The sequence below is a fragment of the Astyanax mexicanus genome, chromosome 5, assembly GCF_023375975.1.
Source record: "Astyanax mexicanus isolate ESR-SI-001 chromosome 5, AstMex3_surface, whole genome shotgun sequence".
Lineage (NCBI taxonomy): Eukaryota > Metazoa > Chordata > Actinopteri > Characiformes > Acestrorhamphidae > Astyanax > Astyanax mexicanus.
The window spans coordinates 27,048,933-27,067,245 of NC_064412.1; the positions used below are offsets into that span (position 1 = coordinate 27,048,933).

The following is an 18,313-nucleotide window of genomic DNA, read 5'->3' on the forward strand; positions in this document are numbered from 1 at the left end:
TTTTGTTGGACCTGGCAACCCGCTTGTCCCTTCAAACCGAGGTCTTCCAGACCCACACAGAGCGTAGTAGGTGTTTGAGAATCACCGGTAAGATGGCAGAACAAGCACTATATTACCTTAGATTAACGTGTAGTTTTAATGTTTTATGGCAGAATGCTTCATAACAAGCATAAAAAAGATCGCTAGTAGTTAGTTTCAGTAACTGTTAGCTAGCTAACAAGCTAACTTTCCAGTTCCACCTTAAATAACGCTACAGGTGGCTGCGGGCTGCAGCATTTAAGGCGGAACGGAAAAATAACAATAAGCTAATCAGAGCTCATTTCAGCTCCTCATCACAGAGGAATTAAGGAATGGACAATATGAATTAATTTCTCCACCTCCTGCCCCCTTTCTGAAGAAATACAACGACCTTAAATTAACTAGTTAATCAGCAGCTGCTCCTGAACTTTAGCGCTCCACTGCTATCATCACATCAGCCCAGCAGCGTCACCTACACACCACCGCTAGTAGCCTGGTAATAAAGCAGTGTTATTTATTATTTATTTATTGTTCATTAACGTCATTGTGATATCCCAGTGATTCCTCTGTCACTGAGGACCCACATTCCTGCACATTTTATTGTTTTTGTAACACATTACTTGCTCCAGGACCAGTGTATATTATGGAGGGTTTTTTTTTCAATAAGATTCATAAGCCAGAAGCAGAAATTTTTATAATTCAAATCGTTTTGAATCAAAAATCGATTTTGAATCGAATCGTGGCCCCCAAAATCGGAATCGAATCGAATCGTGAGATAGTAATCGATTCCCACCCCTACTGTTTATATCTGGTGGTTTAAACATACAGCTTCTCTGCTGTTTATTTGAAGAAGTCTAATTGTTGGGTATTTGTACTTCGTACTTTCTGGTTTGCTGGGAGGAGCATTCATTATTTCTGCTCTGTTTTACTTAAGTGTGAAGAGTGTGTAGCTAAATGGCGACCATGAGTTCATGAAAAAAAAGGTTCATGAAAACAGGTGTGGAACCTACAATCATTCGGTAAAGTTGGGGTTATGAGATGATGTGGTGTGTGATGCAGTTCTGGCTGAGGTGAAGGTCGTGTGTGAGTCATGAGGAAGGGCCTCCTGGAGAGGAGGAGAGAGCTCTCTCTGACCGGGTGTTATTTTGGTCTAAATGACATCATGAAAGAGTTTATTCAGTGTTAAGAAAAGCTTGCGTGCCTCCAGCAACAGAATTAGGGGTTAGGGTAGAGAGTTTTTCTGTGTCTCTGCCTCTTCATACCAAAAAGTAACTAATCTAAAAAAAAAGAAGCTCTTTTCACTGCTCTTGCTGTTATTGTTTAGTTTTATATATCAGAGCTGTGTTGCTTATATTACAGTAAGTCATGCTTATATCACGTCCTGGGTACAAACGGTTTTGGCTGCTTTGTTGTGGGGCCTGTGTACACTGTGGTTCAGCATCACAGTTTTGGTGGGTTAAACCAAACAGACTCTAGGTCTTGGACACAAAAAAATGGTCTAATTGTTATTGATCTGTGTCTCAAGTCAACTGGCCCGTCTCCAGTCTTTGGAGCTGTTGTGAGTTGAGAGGTGTTTGGGTGTTTTTAGTCTGTGTGTGGTAGTAGTATGTCTCACAGTTGGATCTGATTAAAAATCCCGATGAGCCTATCACACATACACATGAACACACATACACACACAAAAAACACCTAATGAATTGTAAACAGGTGTTTACACTACATGAAGAACATGGCCAAACACACAGAGGCACCAGCACATCAGTGTGAGCAGATGGAGGCTCTTGAAGTGTCATGGACACAAGCCAAAGGAATTCCTGTAAACACACACACACATGGCCACATACTCATTTGTGTCATTCCTGCAAATGCCAAGAAGAATGAATAATGGAGGGAAAATAGAGAGCGACCAAGAATGATGTAATGTGTATGTGTGTGTGTGTGTGTGTGTGTGTGTGTGTGCGCGTGTGCATACGTGCCTTTTGAGAAACTTCACTGATCTCTAAAAAAGGTTTAATTTGTGTTATCACATTAATTATGACCACAGTAAGACAAGTTTAGTCACACTCGCTGATTAACAACCCTGCAGAGCCACTTTGTTCTTCAGAAGGTTGCAATTTTTTACTCTTTCTTGAAGTGCAAGTTAATGCTGATTCACAATTAAACTTCCATGTTAAGTGCATGACAGAACATACATTGGTCAACTGAGGACAATCAGGACGCTCTCTTTACCTCTCTCCTTTCTTGCGTGCGTTCTCTCTATCACTCACTCGCATTAAAAGATAATTTCCAGGATATTCTATAATTTTGTGGGCATCAGGGAGCCCCTATTTAAATATGATTGATGGGATCTTGAAATTGGAGGGGGGGGGGTGTTATTAACAATATCAATAAATAATAAATAAAACAGTACAGAACAATGACAGTAGAAACCACTATTAACCACTTTTAATAGTATGGGTGTTGCTGTAAAACTCTTTCAGCATCTACACTGTTTAAATAGTGAAGTGCCTGCAGGACTGTTTCTTATTAAGACCACTCTACTGAAATTAGGCCTGACCCGCCCTGGGGGCAACATGCTGACCCACCACAACCAAAGAGTGTGTGTCAGCATGTGGAGGAGATACTGGGAATAGGAACACTGGAGCAAAAACAGCTCACTATTAACTTAAATCAGCGATATAGACTGTTCTCCATCTGTAATAAGTTCCTATTTTAGTAATATAAATTGATACATTTGACAAGTGTAACAAAAAGTTAGCAAACTGCCAAACACAATTTAATAATTGTTTGCCCAAATTACATTTTTGTGTGTACAGGCTTGATAGTTTAAATTGCACTCTTTATTCTTCTGTATTTTTATATAGGCAATAGACAGTTTCCAGGTCATTGTTTTTCTGTTGTATTATAAAGTATGTATCTGCCTGCTGTGCGTACAGTGGATTTAACTGTGTATTTTGGCTTACTAAAGTTACTTTTGGATCTACTGTGGTTTTGTATAGATCCACTATGTTTATGAAAGAACCCTTAAAGAACCTTTCTGTTTTAATGCTTCTGTACAAAAACATTGTGGATGTGAGAAATTGCATCAAGGATGTTTCCCCTCACAGTGAGCCTAAGAGTCAGAGTAGCCTACTTCCTGTCCGGTTTATTTTTTTGACAGGAAATGACCTCACAGGCACACACACCAGCAGCAGGGTTTCCTTCCTGTCAGCTGTCCGATTAATGGTTTCCTGTCTTTCTGACGTTCCGTGGTTTCATACTCAGAGAACAGACGATAACACACACACAGTGCCTGGTTAAAGATATACTTGCTATTTGGCCTGTGTTGTGAACGTAACTGTTCACATACTTGCCTGTGTGCTACGCGTGTTACTGGGGACTTCCACTAGAGGGCAGCTCAGATTTCGGATTTGTTTTTATTTCAATTTCCACTTTCCACATAGACTTTTAAAGCAATGCTGATCTTTCACCAGCTGTTCTAACAAGCAAATTTGTTGTGGTGCAGCTGCTCCTCAAAACATTTTGGCAGATTGATGCTGCTAAGTGCTTTACTGCCCCTAACGGTTTTGTGTTTACGGCGCCGTTGTACGCCTGTGTAGTTAATTCCTGAAGGATGTGCACAACCTGCACTCTAAACATATGCAGGGTACACAAGGCAGAACAGGTTGATAGGTGATCAGATACTTATTTCATTGCACAAGACCCAACCGGTGATTAAATAATTAAATAATTAATTAATTAATTAATTATTAAATTAATTACTTAAAAATCACATTGTTACTTAACAATGTGATTTTCAGAATTTTTTTTGATTCTGTCTCTCACAATTAAGGGTACTTATGATAAACATTACAGAGTGCTCCATTCTTTGTAGGTGGAAAAATGTACAAAATGAACAGCGTATCAAATACTTATTTTACTGTGGGTTCAATTCAGAAACTTATAACAGAATATAACAGAACTAAATTAAACGTAAATTAAAAGCAAACGTCACTGTTTACAAATCAGAGCCCCCCTGTTCCCTGGCCAACAGTTGGTCAGGGTTTAATTTGAAAATAAAACGAATTAGAAATCAAATAGAATTTGGCAAGATCAATACACCATGGAGGATAGGAAGGACTGAAATCCGGTTTCATGATTGCCAATACCAGCAGACCCAACACACTAATTTAAGCTGAATTTCCTTTCTCCAAATCTGGGTTTACTCTGAATCTGACTTTAATACTGATACTTAGTCAGTCTGTGTCTGTACCGGTTGGGTTATGTGCAGACATTTTGTGGCAGGGGACAGTAAATTCATCGGCAACATTTATATTGTTGTCATATGGATTGTTAATGTGTAACTAGTTATTGCAGACACCCAGTGTAAACTAGGACCACATAATTTTTAAAAAATTGCAAATACTTGGCGAGCATTTTTTTTCCAGTTCAGGAGACGATTTAAGTTAAGGTTTGTTTGTTTTATATTTACTTGTTGCTCCTGCACCTTCCTTTCCTGTCTACCCACAATTCAGAGCTTTATCGGCTCCCTAAGGAGTGATATTTTCCCTCTCTGAGTTTATTACACATTACATTATTCTTTGTTATCAGTTAGATGTTCTCCTAAACAATTAAAGGCAAATTAAAGCTTACTGGTTCTCTAAACATCCTCCTTCCTCCTCCTGATAAATCTCCCTTGTCCTCTCCTTTCAGGTCTTTAAAACAGCTTCAATATGGTATAAAAATAAATTCTGTGCAGTTTACTGAAATTAAGGTAATTGTGGTCGCTTTCACATGAATCAGATACCTACAAATAACACAGTTGGTATATTTAAATTAGTAGTGTCAACCGATTTTAAAAAATGATCAAATTAATCATAATAGGATTCTGTAATTAATAACAATTAATCACACATTTTCTTCCTGATACTAATCTTTAGATAATGGGTATTTAAATTGTAATGAAAGAAACAGTATTAGAAACACTTACATTTGTATTATTGGTGACAATACATTACAAAATAATTGTATTAATCACAACCATATTTTTAAATGCTCGTACTTAACTGTATTTTTGGAAAGGGGACAAAATAATACTGTAGTTGGCAGCTGGCAGATCCTTTTTTTTTTACTGTATTACTATCTCAGGGTAGTTTTGGTGCTTTTCAAACTAGAATATTGTAATGTACTAATGTACTGTGAGTTACTAAATTTAACTGAGAGTTTTAATAGAGAAAATAAACACTAGTGTAGCTCCATATTCCACCTTGTGGTGGAAAAATAATGACAGGAAGAAAGAAATATTCAGAGTCTCTGAGTCTTGATCAGAATGAGTAACAAGATTTATTGAGAAGCCACACGTAATGAATACAGAGTGAACTCCTGCCTTGCAAGAGGTGCCAAGCTCTCTTTATACCTTTTAGATCCTCCCATCCCTTACTTCCCAATTATGGGCACAGTGCCACCATTGTGACACGTCAACTTCTTCTGACATGTGATATGACATAATCCCTTAGTGAGCATATCAGGCTGGTTCTCAAAACATTGCAAGCAGAAAGGAAGATGACCCTGGCGCCAGAATTTGTAGAACAACTGTGACGTGCATTCCTTAACACATACACATAGCCAGATAGAGAAAACTCTTACTCAGCATTTCAAAAAAAGCTCACTGAGGGTAGAATGGTCACAGTACACATTATCATCGCATAGAACAAAAAGTAATATCATTAATAGTCGTCATTGTTTATGAATCATCACACGTCATTGATTATGAATCATTTCAATAAACACCTTCCATCACACTCCCCCCTTTGATTCTGAATCAATAATGAAATTTTCTTTTTACAGCTAATTTTCTTTACCTTCATTAAACAAACGGTCTAGCCCAAATGCAGTATCTAACTCTATTGTATCTACTGTAACTTGCAGGAACTGGCCTTTCTTCTGCATATGGCGGAACAAAAATTAATAGATATATATATTAGAAAAGAGTAAAAGTACATCAACAAATAAAATCTCGATAGGTCAACACATTCGCGCGAGAGAGAGAGAGAGAGAGAGAGAGAGAGAGAGAGAGAGAGAGAGAGAGAGAGAGAGAGAGAGAAAAATAAACTAAAGCCAGTCGAGGGCCAGAGAGAATTCCTCATACTTCATCCAAGCAGTTATACATTTTGCAAATGACATGTGATTGTACAGAACTTATCAATATGATTACGTCAGCAGAGTCCAGTTAACAGCATGTTGTCCAGTTTTAATGACGTGATTAGCTCCAGCCTGTCTGAGCAACAGATTCTTATCATGATGTTGTCCTTCATGAACACAGCAGACAGTCCTTAAGTGTCCTAAAGTCTGTGAGAAGATGAGACAGAGGAAAAGAGTGGATGTAAAGATCTTCTGGCTATCTGAGGAGAGGTTTCCAGCACTTCACTCAGATAACTTGTTGTCTCCTAGTTCATATGCACTGGTCCCAGAACAGCAGAACAGCAGTGAAGCTTCTCTGCCACTCAGGGTCACATTCTCCTCACAGCTCTCACTGTTGATGAAAACACTCTGACCTTCCTGATTCCTGAAAAAAGTAAAAAAAAAACAACCTCCAAAGCCTTGTCATAGTGACAGTTAAAAAGAGAGCAGAGATCATAAGGTTATTAAGTGAATTATAATGTGAACAGTAAAAATAATAACTGTATATATAAATGTATAAAACATTTAAGAATAAGAGTGTGAAGGTGTGGTTATCTCCAACCATACCCTTCACTCCCCCCTTCTAGACCAAATGGAATCATCCAAGATTCCATGATGGTCTACATAACGCCTAAGAAGCCCCGGGAGTAATGACAAGTGTCCGCATACAGAGTATGAGAACAAGTGTTTCTTCATCTCAGCTGTGGACATGCTGGGGCCTATTGCACACCAGTCCCCACGCCGGACTCTCCCTGCCTCGTCATGCCCACCATGGATCTGAGAAGATTCATAAACAAATTTTACTACATTAACTTTCTCTTTTTTTTTTTTTTCCAGAATTACAACATGAAGTTTAAAAGTGTTAAAATCAAGTCAATGTTTTTCAACATTGTCACTGTTTTCGCTCTAGACTATAGAATACATAGTCTCAACATTTATTTATCAAATGCCTTCATATTTTCTTTTAACCTTTCACATTGTCTAATTTAATCTTCAACCACAATAATGTATATATTTTTTATACATTAATTAGACATTTTCTTACACTAGATGCTGAGAAGCTGATCTACACCTTTGTTTTGATTAGAGTATTGTAATGCATTATTCTCTGGATTACAATTATTATTCTCTACAATTTACAAATTACATTGTGGTCAAAATGCTGCAGCTACAGTTCTAACTCACACACATAAAAAAGAGAGAAGATTATTTAGATTGGATTTTAATATTCATTTAGTGTAAAAAGTGTAAAAATCTCTTAACTGCTTAGCAGCTAAGTATATATCAGGACTCCTGACAGATCGACAATTCCAGCTCATTTGTTGAGAACATTTAGCGTTGCATTCTGTATTTATGCACCAAAGATTTGTAACTCTCTATCAGTTTATATCCATCAGGGATCACCCAGTTCTTCCTTTGAAGCACATCTAAAACTTATTTGTGCACTTCAGATTAATCTTAGTTTTATTTATTTTAAAATAGTTTGTTATGTGCCAAAATTCTTAATGCCAATCTGTAGACAAACAATCCTCAACTTTACACATACTCAGAAATCCTTAAAGCATTGTTCAGAATATTTAGTCTGATTAGTGCTGTTATTTGAGGGCGAACACACAAAGAGCATAAAACACCCCCTTTTTATTTTAGTTATTAAGTAGAGAGTTCAGTTCTTCCAAAGCACTGATGAGTATGATGCAGTCAGTGCATTTCCTCTATATCCTTCGTAAACTTATTTTCCATCTGTTAACTTGAGTCTAAAAACATTTGGCTGATGTTAGAATTTAAATGTGTGTGGAGTTGTGTCCACAAGCTGTTGTAGGCATGGTCCACCTAAGTTTAGACTAACTAGTTCCTATGACAGTGATTTTGAAGCTATGAGCTGCAGTGGTCCTGTTTGAAGTTATTGGCCTAATATTTATTTTCCTTGTTCAGTTCCAATATATATTTTGCGAACTGTGCTACCTGTAAATTAATTGCAAAAAATAAAAACATATTTAAGTTTCACTTGTTTGGCATAGTTGCAAGACTGTTAGCTGGTGGTTTAGCAAGCTAGTTATTATTATATATATTGAATTAATTTAGCATTAATATTAATGCACATATAAGAGAAAGATTTCTATCTTACCCTATATATATATTTTTAAAAAACCTTTGGAGCAAGCAAAGCTCTTTTTGTAGTTGATAGTCTACATTGATGTATTAATAAGATTTTAAATGGTTGATTTTTATTTAAGCCAGCATGCTTGGTTACTTTAGCTAGTTACAACTACATCTGAGTTTATATGTATTAATTTTGTCAAAAGCCAGTAAACAACTTCCCTTACATAAGCCTTAATGGAGATGATTGTTATTAAAAATGTTTTATACAAATCATAGTCATTAGGCAACATAAATTACATAATGTAAACCTAAAAAAAAAAAAACTTTCCAGTGAAAATTGAGGGCCAATGTGTGATAGGCCTTTAATGTATTAATCTGCCCAGCAACCATGTTTGGCTACTGTTTACAATGAAATTAAAGATTTTTCCCTGAACTAGATATTATTTTTAATTCATCAAAGTTTTTGATGAGAAACACTATTTAAAAGAGAAACCAAAAAAGCTAAAACCTCCCTTTTTTTTTTTTTCTTAAAAAGAAAGGTAAAACAGTCATAATTTGAGTCACCACCAGATTTAAAGTTTAACCAAACATTTTCTACATGAGGCATAAACATCAAAAATTAAATAAAATCACTCCTTTTAATGGAAAAAAGTAAACAGGCATAAAAATAAAAAATCTGGTCTCACGTCTCTGTTGCTGGCTCAGGCTGAGGGGTGAATCCACTGGGCTGATTGGCTGCTGGGGGTGGGTGGTGTTGATGGTTGAGCAGGTGCTGTCTGAAGCGGTCTCTGATCGCTCAGTTCTTCCAGATCTGAAACCAGTTTCCTGGACCAGTGCTGTAACATTTCAATCACAGCAGGTCCGGTGAAGACGCAGTCCAGCCATCGACCGACAGCTGGACCAAACACAGTCTCTCATCTGAGACTCTCCTAATGAAGTGCTCTGGTTCAGATGATGTTCACAGTACTGTTGCAGAGGACCCTGTCTCTGAGGGTCAAAACTCCTGTGATGAGCACCACCCCCGCCTTCTCAAACACCCAGAAAACAGCACTGAGCAACAATCAGTCAAAAGAGAAAAAATCCCTCCAAAAAAAAACTTTAAAAGAAAAAAATAATAATAAAAAAGAAATCCTGAAAGGAATTCTAACATGGTTAAAAATTGTTTAGCCTCATGAAATAACTAAAACAAAAATTATTTCCAGCCAAACGATGCTTGATATTTCTAAACTGTATAAACATTAACATTATATTGTTGTGCTCTGATGGGGACTCAAAATATAGCCAAGAATATGCAAGCAAGTTCTTCATTGCGAGAAATAGAAAACATATGGAAAGCAAAACAAAAAGCTCCATTTTTTTTTTTTTTTTTTTTTTTTTTAAACATCTGATGTCTCCTTGTTTAAAAGTCAGAAAGAGAGACCCAATTCACTGCAGCTCGTAATAGATACAATATTAAGTTTGTCAAATTAAAGCTTTCCAAAGAAAGTAAGATCTTTCCTTACTGGTTTCTAAAATCTACCATCCTCATTAAGAGAATCAAAAGATCCGCATAGACTGAGATACATGAGAACCACTAGAGAAATTAGATATGTGTATTCTTTAAATCTCATTCAGCTGAGACTGAGCTGAAATCAGTCTCAATAAAAAAGAATAATAATAGAAAAGGCCTAAACCACATGAAGACAGAAGCTGTGTTCAGAATGGCTCACTCATTAACTCTTTCACTATGTAGCATTTTCTATTTACTAAACGAATTATGGAACAACCAAACAATAAACCATGTTTGTCCTGCTCTGAGGACGTCTAATACAACAGCACTGCATTGCATTATAGTATATTTTGGAATTTCTAAATTTTGTGATGCATTAGGTTTTTCATAGTGAACTATATAGGGAACAGAATGTACTGCTGCGGTTTTAAACAGTACTGCAAAAATGGTTTTACACTATATAGTGCACTATTTCTGGAATAGGGAGCGATTCTGACACAGCCACACACACATTATATTCATCATTAGATTCGCTTACAGAATATCAGAGTTAGACAAATGTTAGAAACATACACACTTACACACACGCACAGACACACACACACACACACACACACACCAAATGTGATAGAAGATAGCAGAGAAGAGATGTTTTGTCTATCTCTCTCACTGCTTTATTCAACACACGCAGAAACACACACACACACATTGTATCAAAAGCCTGGAATCCTCATCTCTTTTCTGTTTCAATCAGGGTTGACTTTCACAATGTGGACATTTGTACATAACTCATCACTACTATTTAAACATGAAGCAGTCTCACATATTCACTAAACTGCCATCCTCAGAATTCTACAGCATTTTCCATAAACATAATGAAACATGTTACATTGAACAGTTCCAGCATGGCTCAATATTCTGCCCTACTTTAATATATGTATATTGGGTTAATATGCTAATGATTCCAAACCTTTGAACAACACTACATAAACACACACACACACAGACATACACATATAGTCTTGGCTCATTTGATTGAAAAGAGCTGCGTCATGAATTTTTGGATTAAATTTCAATTCTTTAGTTACTTGGGATCCCATTTTGTTCTCTCATTCGATTTTAATGACTCAGAGTAATTTAGCCCCAATAATCACGTCTCACCTTCCTTCTTCTAACCCTGCTTAATACACAATCAGTACCCTGTACTATTATAGTATTATTTATGCACTCCTCCCCACGGTCCCGGGACCTATTACTCTAATGACACGTCTATCAATAGAGGCCTCGCTATGACCAGGCTAGTCTTCTCTTTAACTTCAAAGATATATTTACATACATCAATAAAGGCCTCGCTATGACCAGGCTAGTCTTGTACACCGTCATGTAACTATACACTGTCCAGGGCGGAGTGCTGAAGGAAGGATGGAGGGGAGTAAATTAATTTAAGAACAATTGTTTACATTTAAAATTTCCTTAATGAGTAAATTAGTTAACCTGTCACTCACCACCAATGTTTGTCGATGAGGCCTGGATTTGCGAATGGGGGGGAGAGGCCGCACTTACCCCCGCGGTACTTGTCCTTTATTCTGTGGAATTTTCCCTTGCTTCTGGGGCCCAGCTGTTTTGCTGGAGAGCGTCCTCGGCAGGTGCTAGTCTCTCCCCCTCCGCCGCAAGACCATGCTCATCCTGTTCGTGACGCCAAATTGTGGTGGAAAAATAATGACAGGAAGAAAGAAATATTCAGAGTCTCTGAGTCTTGATCAGAATGAGTAACAAGATTTATTGAGAAGCCACACGTAATGAATACAGAGTGAACTCCTGCCTTGCAAGAGGTGCCAAGCTCTCTTTATACCTTTTAGATCCTCCCATCCCTTACTTCCCAATTATGGGCACAGTGCCACCATTGTGACACGTCAACTTCTTCTGACATGTGATATGACATAATCCCTTAGTGAGCATATCAGGCTGGTTCTCAAAACATTGCAAGCAGAAAGGAAGATGACCCTGGCGCCAGAATTTGTAGAACAACTGTGACGTGCATTCCTTAACACATACACATAGCCAGATAGAGAAAACTCTTACTCAGCATTTCAAAAAAAGCTCACTGAGGGTAGAATGGTCACAGTACACATTATCATCGCATAGAACAAAAAGTAATATCATTAATAGTCGTCATTGTTTATGAATCATCACACGTCATTGATTATGAATCATTTCAATAAACACCTTCCATCACAACCTTAAACAGCTTAAAAAGAGGAAACTTCTCATCAGCTGTTTGTGTGTGCATGACCACATGAGTCAATGAGAGAGAGAGAAAGAGAGCATAAACTTTAGTGTAAATAAAAGGCAATGTACCTTCTGAACTTTGTATGGATAACTGTTGCTGTTTTCTATTGTTAAAATTTTGTCACATTAATAATTTGCATAAAAAATACGCAAAATGCACTAAAATCAAGCTCACAAACATTTAAATACTTCAGACGCTTAATATCTGACAGTGTAAGTGCAGTGTTTGTTAGCAGTATTAGCTTAGTTTCTCCTATTGTAAACAATGAAACACATCACAAAGCAAAGATGTCTTGGCCTGGTATGACACCTGCACAGACAATGTATTAACAGTGAGTGGCGCTGTCATACAGGTGAAGCAGTATTGATGAAAGTGTGTTTGTGTGTCCTCCACACTCGTTCCTCTACTTGCACAGTCTCATCTGAGCTCAGTAACAGAATATAAACTATCGGCAGAATGGGTTTCGGAGCAATATATACTCACACACAATTTCAATTTATAAATATTATTTATCTTTATTTGTCTAAAATACTAGACAAAATGTCATATTCAGATTTGTTTCTTCTAGAGTATTTATTCACTTACTGTATTTACGTGTCATGTACCATGACTGTCAGCAATTTTAATAAATCAATCATTTGTTTAAGGCCAAACCTAGGATCTGTATATTTCCACTGATTGGTCTGTACAATGTTGTCAATGCTGTGCATTTGTCTTTCCAAGTGTTGTGCAGAATCAGCCTTCCTTTGCATCCACATGTGCATTAGGAAATTTCTGTTAATAAATATATGGATTAATCTACAGTTACGGTAGACAGAGGAGTTATGATCGTGCATGTTTTCACCCATACTGCTGTTTGACATTCATGTTGACAGGAGTGGGTTTTTTTCATAACACCAATTATTTTTCTTCTTCTGTTTTTGAGTAGAGGAACATTTTTTCCTGTAATTGGTCTAAAAGTTTGAACCATCTAGAAAAAATCTTACACACTATGAGCAAAACCAGTCTATGAGTTCGTTGGTCAGGACTGAGACTGACAAATTTTGCTCCCTTGTTCTCTGAGCGTTTTTCGCAGCACCAGTGTATATTATTATTATTATTATTATTATTATTATGATTTTATTCATATTGCCCACCCCTAATTTCTAGTTCATACAGTTCTGTTGTGTGTGTGTGTGTGTGAGAGAGAGAGAGAGAGAGAGAGACAGGGAGAGAGAGGTTTTTGTAGCATGTGTTGGGAGACTCTCCAGATCCGATTTCCGGAAACGTGCGTTTACTCTGTGCAGCAGGGGAAAGGTCAAAGGTCACACAAGTTTCCCACCACTATGGAGGACCTCGCTTTGCTCCTCTCTCTTCCTCTCCACCCTTCAGTTTACTTCTTCCCTCCTCTTTTCTCCACTCTCCTCTTCTGATCGTACACGTCTCAGACCACAATCAATAGTTTTACAGTTAACTCTTTTAACTCCAGTATTTATTTCATGGTCTAAATCAGAATATTATTGCACTTTAAATGTACTACTGTCACATCGCAGAAAGTGTATTGCCATATTTAGATGTATGGATGGATGTATGGATGGATGGATGCTTTATTGTAAGAGACACAATCTGAAATTTGTCTTGCATTAAACAGTAGTTCAATTAGAACACAGTACATTGACATCACAATGTATAAGACAGACATTATAAAGACAAAAAACATAATTCACTTGGATTTTGACACATTTGATAATTATGGATTAAGCTCATTGTTCCTTGTTTAACATTTGATTTAATTGATGCAGAAGTAAAAAAAAGACTTTGCACAGTATTGTATTATTTTACTTAAATGTTGGATGCAGTATTAATATCATGCCTTATTGGATAATTTACTTTGGGTGACATCTAATAAAAAAGTCCTGTATCTTTTTAAATTTCAATATATATTGCTGGACAGAAATATTGCAATGTAATTTATCCAAATTTTGCATGGCTTGACTGCCAAACCCCGTAAGACTCTGATGTAATGTGTTTTCAGTAATTATCATGCTGGTGTTGATTTGTCACTGGCAGGATGCAGGATGGTCCTTATTCATTTTATCCTTCATATCCGCCCCAACCAGAATACTGACTAATTCATGACCACATGTTCTGCTTTACAGACTAGGACCCCCCTGGAAGGCCTGTGTGGGTGCTTGTGTGTGTTAGAGAGAGAGGGAGAAAAAAGCTGTTTATAGTATACAGAACAGCGGAAAGAGCGGGACTAAGTCCTGTTTGGAGTTTTGAAGTGTGTGTGTGTGTGAGCATAGTTCTATTCTGGAAAGTTCTCGAGCTGTTCTTGATGCAGGCAACGGATCACAGGGAACCTTACATGGAGCTCCAGGAGGGGTCGGATTCTGAACTCTGGCGTGAGTAACTCTGCCATTTAGAAAATACAACAATGGAGAACAAAACTGGATTCAATTATGAGCACAATCTGGTACAGTTCCTGTACCAGAGAGACTTAGCTTTATTCTTCACCCCATTCTTTTCTTTCTCCTTTTCTTTATCTTTCTCTTTTTCTATATTTCTCCCTAATTCAGCGAAACACTGACGAAGGAAGGTGCCTGCCTGATGACCCCCGAGAAGAGCTTGCACTGAAGTTTGTGTTAAAGTTTGGATGAAGGGGATTGGTGTGGTCCTGCTCTTGTAATAATTTGTCTCATGAGTTTTTGTAGACGTCTGAGTACTTGGCAGTTGAGGCACGGACCATGAACATAGTTCGCTATGCTTCTGGATTCTTGTCGAGCCAGTATCAGATGGTAGTGGTTGCTGTGTTCTGCTCACGCAACTTATAATGTGATTTATTGTGTGTGATTGTGCTTAGGTAAGTGTGTTGTTGCCATAGTTAAAGGAAGTGAGCTTAGATTAAGGAGGGATTTTATGTGTTCATAGGTTATTTTTTGGTAGGTCTGTTACTTGGCAGTTGAGGCAATGGACCATGAACATAGTGTTAGGCTGTGCTTCTGGATTCTTGTCGAGCCAGTATCAGATTGTGGTGGTTTTGCTATTGTTGTTAGTTGAGTGAGTAGTAGATCCTGGCTGAGCCCTATGCATAACCCCAGCTGTTAGGTGCAGGATTTGTCAATTTCCTGTATTATATTACTTACCTCAGTCTATGTTTCTTTCTTTCTCTTCATTATGTGTCTTTGTCTTTCACTCACATGTTGTGTGTGAAAACCGTTTGAGATGTTTTGTAGCGGAAGGAAACTCTTCTCTTTGATCAGACAATTTTTTTTCTCTCTCACTCTCTCTGTCTGTCTCTTCCTCTTGCCTTCTGCTCCATTTCTTTCTCTCTGTTCTGTCTCTCTCTTATGACTGTACTTTGGACCAGTTTTAGAAATAATATCCTCTTGTCCTGTGAAATCTTCTGTATTGAAATATTAGAAGTAGCAAGAGCATTTTGAGTTTTTTGTGTGGCGACGTTCTCATAAGGCAAACCATTAAAAAGATGAATATAATAAGGTTGATGATATGATAACAGAGATGAATGTGAAGTTCTGGAAGTTATAGGGTTTTACAATCAGCGTAATTTAAATAAACACCAGTGCCCAACCACTGCCAAAACTACACTCTCACATTTTCAAAAACTTTTAATTTTTAATTATTAGTGTACATGTAAATATCCATGTCAGACTCTCATGTTTATTATATGTTGTGTTTAAACTTATGTAATTAATATACTGTGATCTAATACAGCATTTGAAAGTGTTTTCCTACAGTTTGATTTAAAAAATAGCGATATAATACCTTAAGAACAGTACTGCAATATATTGCAATATTTTGAATACTCTGCATTGTGATATATTTTGTATAGTCAAGTTCCTTCCAATACACAGCTCTCTCAATTTATCTACTTTAAATCATTCAGCATCTACTATGGCTTATTTTGCATTTATTATGAATTATTCAGTGTTTATGAACATGTGGAATGTATGCTGCCTTGCAAGTTACTGATGCTTTTTTGCGAATCTCTCTCTCTGTTTATGCTTGGGAGACTTTACACAAGTAAACTGTGTGTGACTCTACCAAGATTTTCTTCCTTTGAGCAGAGAAAGCGACTAATTGAGTTTAGAGAGTTTCTGTAATTTGGGTTGTTAGTTTGTGGTTTCTGAGAGGAAGAGGAAGAGTGTGTTAAACCCCTGAGGGCTTGTTCCCTTATAACTGCGTGCAATCGTGATAAGGAGGGCAGTTAAATGCAAATAAGTCTTTCAGTCTTTTTTCACTCTCCCTCTTTCTCTCCCTCTCTGTAAATAGTTTCTCTCCATCTCTCTGTCTTTCTGTGTCTTTCTGTTTTTTCGCTCTTTTTCTCTTAATAAAAAGCAGTAAAGATAATGTATGTGTTTCATGGCTGTCTGTCAAGTGAGGATTTCATACAGTTTTGCACTTTAATGATGAGTGACACGATAACGTGACTAGTTCAGGACTTTGGCCTGCAGTAAGACCTAACATGTGAATTTCTTTTAAACTACTGCTAACACATCACCACTGGTGCTTAACACATTCTCTTAAATCAGCTAACAGAAGCCCATGCTGAGTGAAGGGAGAGAGAGTACACTTACACTCTCTGAGATTCCTGGACATGGATGGCTGTGGCATCACTGGAGATCAAACCATTTTAAATATTAGTGTACATGTAAAGATCAGTGTCAGATTGTCAGGTTTATTATATGTTGTATTTAAACCCTGAACTATATTGATCAATGTTGTACTCTGTCTCAGGTCTCAGTGTTTTGATTGCATTCTCATATTATCTCAATTTTTACATAGAATGTTCCTAAATTTTGATTGCCGCAATATAAAAACATATGAAAAATATAAAAAAATATACATAAAATATCTTGTATCTGGTATCCTGAAATATATTGTATTGTTCCTTCCAATGCACAGCCTTCTCAATTTAGCTACTTTAAATTGTACAGTATCTTGTATAATTTATGAAGTATCTGTTATTAATTATTTAGTATCTACTATGACATTCTGTATTTATTATGTTTTATCAAGTATCTATAACCACGAGGAATATATGCTGCCTTGGAAATTACTGATGTTTTTGCAACCATGTAAACATTAGCTTATTAAACAACAATTCTCTACTCATGATCATATCACATGATATTTTAATACAAATGTAGATAATTTTAGATCTTAAGCTCTAACCCTTTGTATTTAATCCTTAAGCTTTTTGAAAGGAAGTAAAATTCAGTAAGCTTCTCTGATCTTATTAAATGTTTACCTGTGTGTGTAACCGTGTGTGCGTGCAGGTGGCTGGTTTGTGGGTTTTTCAGCAGAACTGTTTCACTCTCTTCCTGCTGTAGCTTCCTCTAACTTTAACACACACCACATCACAACTTCACTGCTCTAGCTTATTGACTGTCTACCACTGTGATCTTCTTTATATTTGTTTTACATTATATATGTAAAACATTTACATATATAATGTTTATTTGAGTAGTTAAAGGCTGCAAGTGTTTGTGATATGAAAGCCTTGACGTTATTGGTAATTTGATGACAGTAATGTAAAATTTGAGTGTTAAAATACAGTATGGTTAGTATAAACACCACACATCATGTTCTGACTAGTGTATTGTAAGTGTTGTTGACAGATAATTGTCATCGTCACAGTCTGTCCACAGCAGACTAGAGTTGAATTCTCTGTCTGGACAAGAGAATTTTGGACAATTCTGTGATAAATTCACTTTTTTTTCACAATTAAACGGATTTGTAATCAGAACAGAATAACAGACAATTCTACAATTCTAAATATTATTAATATTGCAGTTTTATAAAACAAGTAACAAAAACAACTGTTTGTAGTTTGTAGTTTAGGAGAATGTGAAAAAGCTAAAACACAAACACACACACAAACACAAAGCTCCTCAATAGACACACTTCTGCAGGCCTTCCATTGAGTGCCTCCTTGAATGGGGAATAGGCTCTGATTGGCTTCTCAGTGTCATGTGACCCAGAAAGAAGGCGTGGACTTGGGTGAGTAGCTGAGCCCAGCTGGTGTTGCAAACTGACTACAGAAAAGAGAGAGAGAGTGGGAGAGAGAGGTACACATACAGACAGAGACTGTTGAGGAAGGGTGAGTCATTTATCTGTTTTTAATGTTTTTCTCCTTTAAACTGAGTTTTATTTTTTCTGTGTTGGTTAAAAAAACCCTATAGTGTGTGTATGTGTGTGTTGTCTTAGGTATCCCAGCTGAGTAGAGGGGAGGGGGAGTTTGGCAGCAGTTTTTT

The 18,313-nt window shown here is 37.0% G+C and overlaps 1 protein-coding gene across 5 annotated transcripts in view; it reads left to right on the forward strand.

The window, feature by feature from the left end:
• septin9b (septin 9b) overlaps positions 1 to 18,313 on the forward strand; it is a 76,658-nt gene that overhangs the window by 32,117 nt on the left and 26,228 nt on the right. The window contains exon 1 of one of the 5 annotated variants that reach the window (XM_007257118.4): positions 14,328 to 14,440. The exons of 3 other annotated variants lie outside the window; for them this stretch is intronic. In XM_007257118.4, the coding sequence (XP_007257180.3) occupies positions 14,374 to 14,440 (67 nt within the window). In that variant the 5' untranslated portion in view covers positions 14,328 to 14,373. Of the gene's footprint in view, positions 1 to 14,327; positions 14,441 to 18,057; positions 18,160 to 18,313 lie in introns of those variants that run through there. One more of the 5 variants, XM_007257119.4, reaches the window with a different exon arrangement.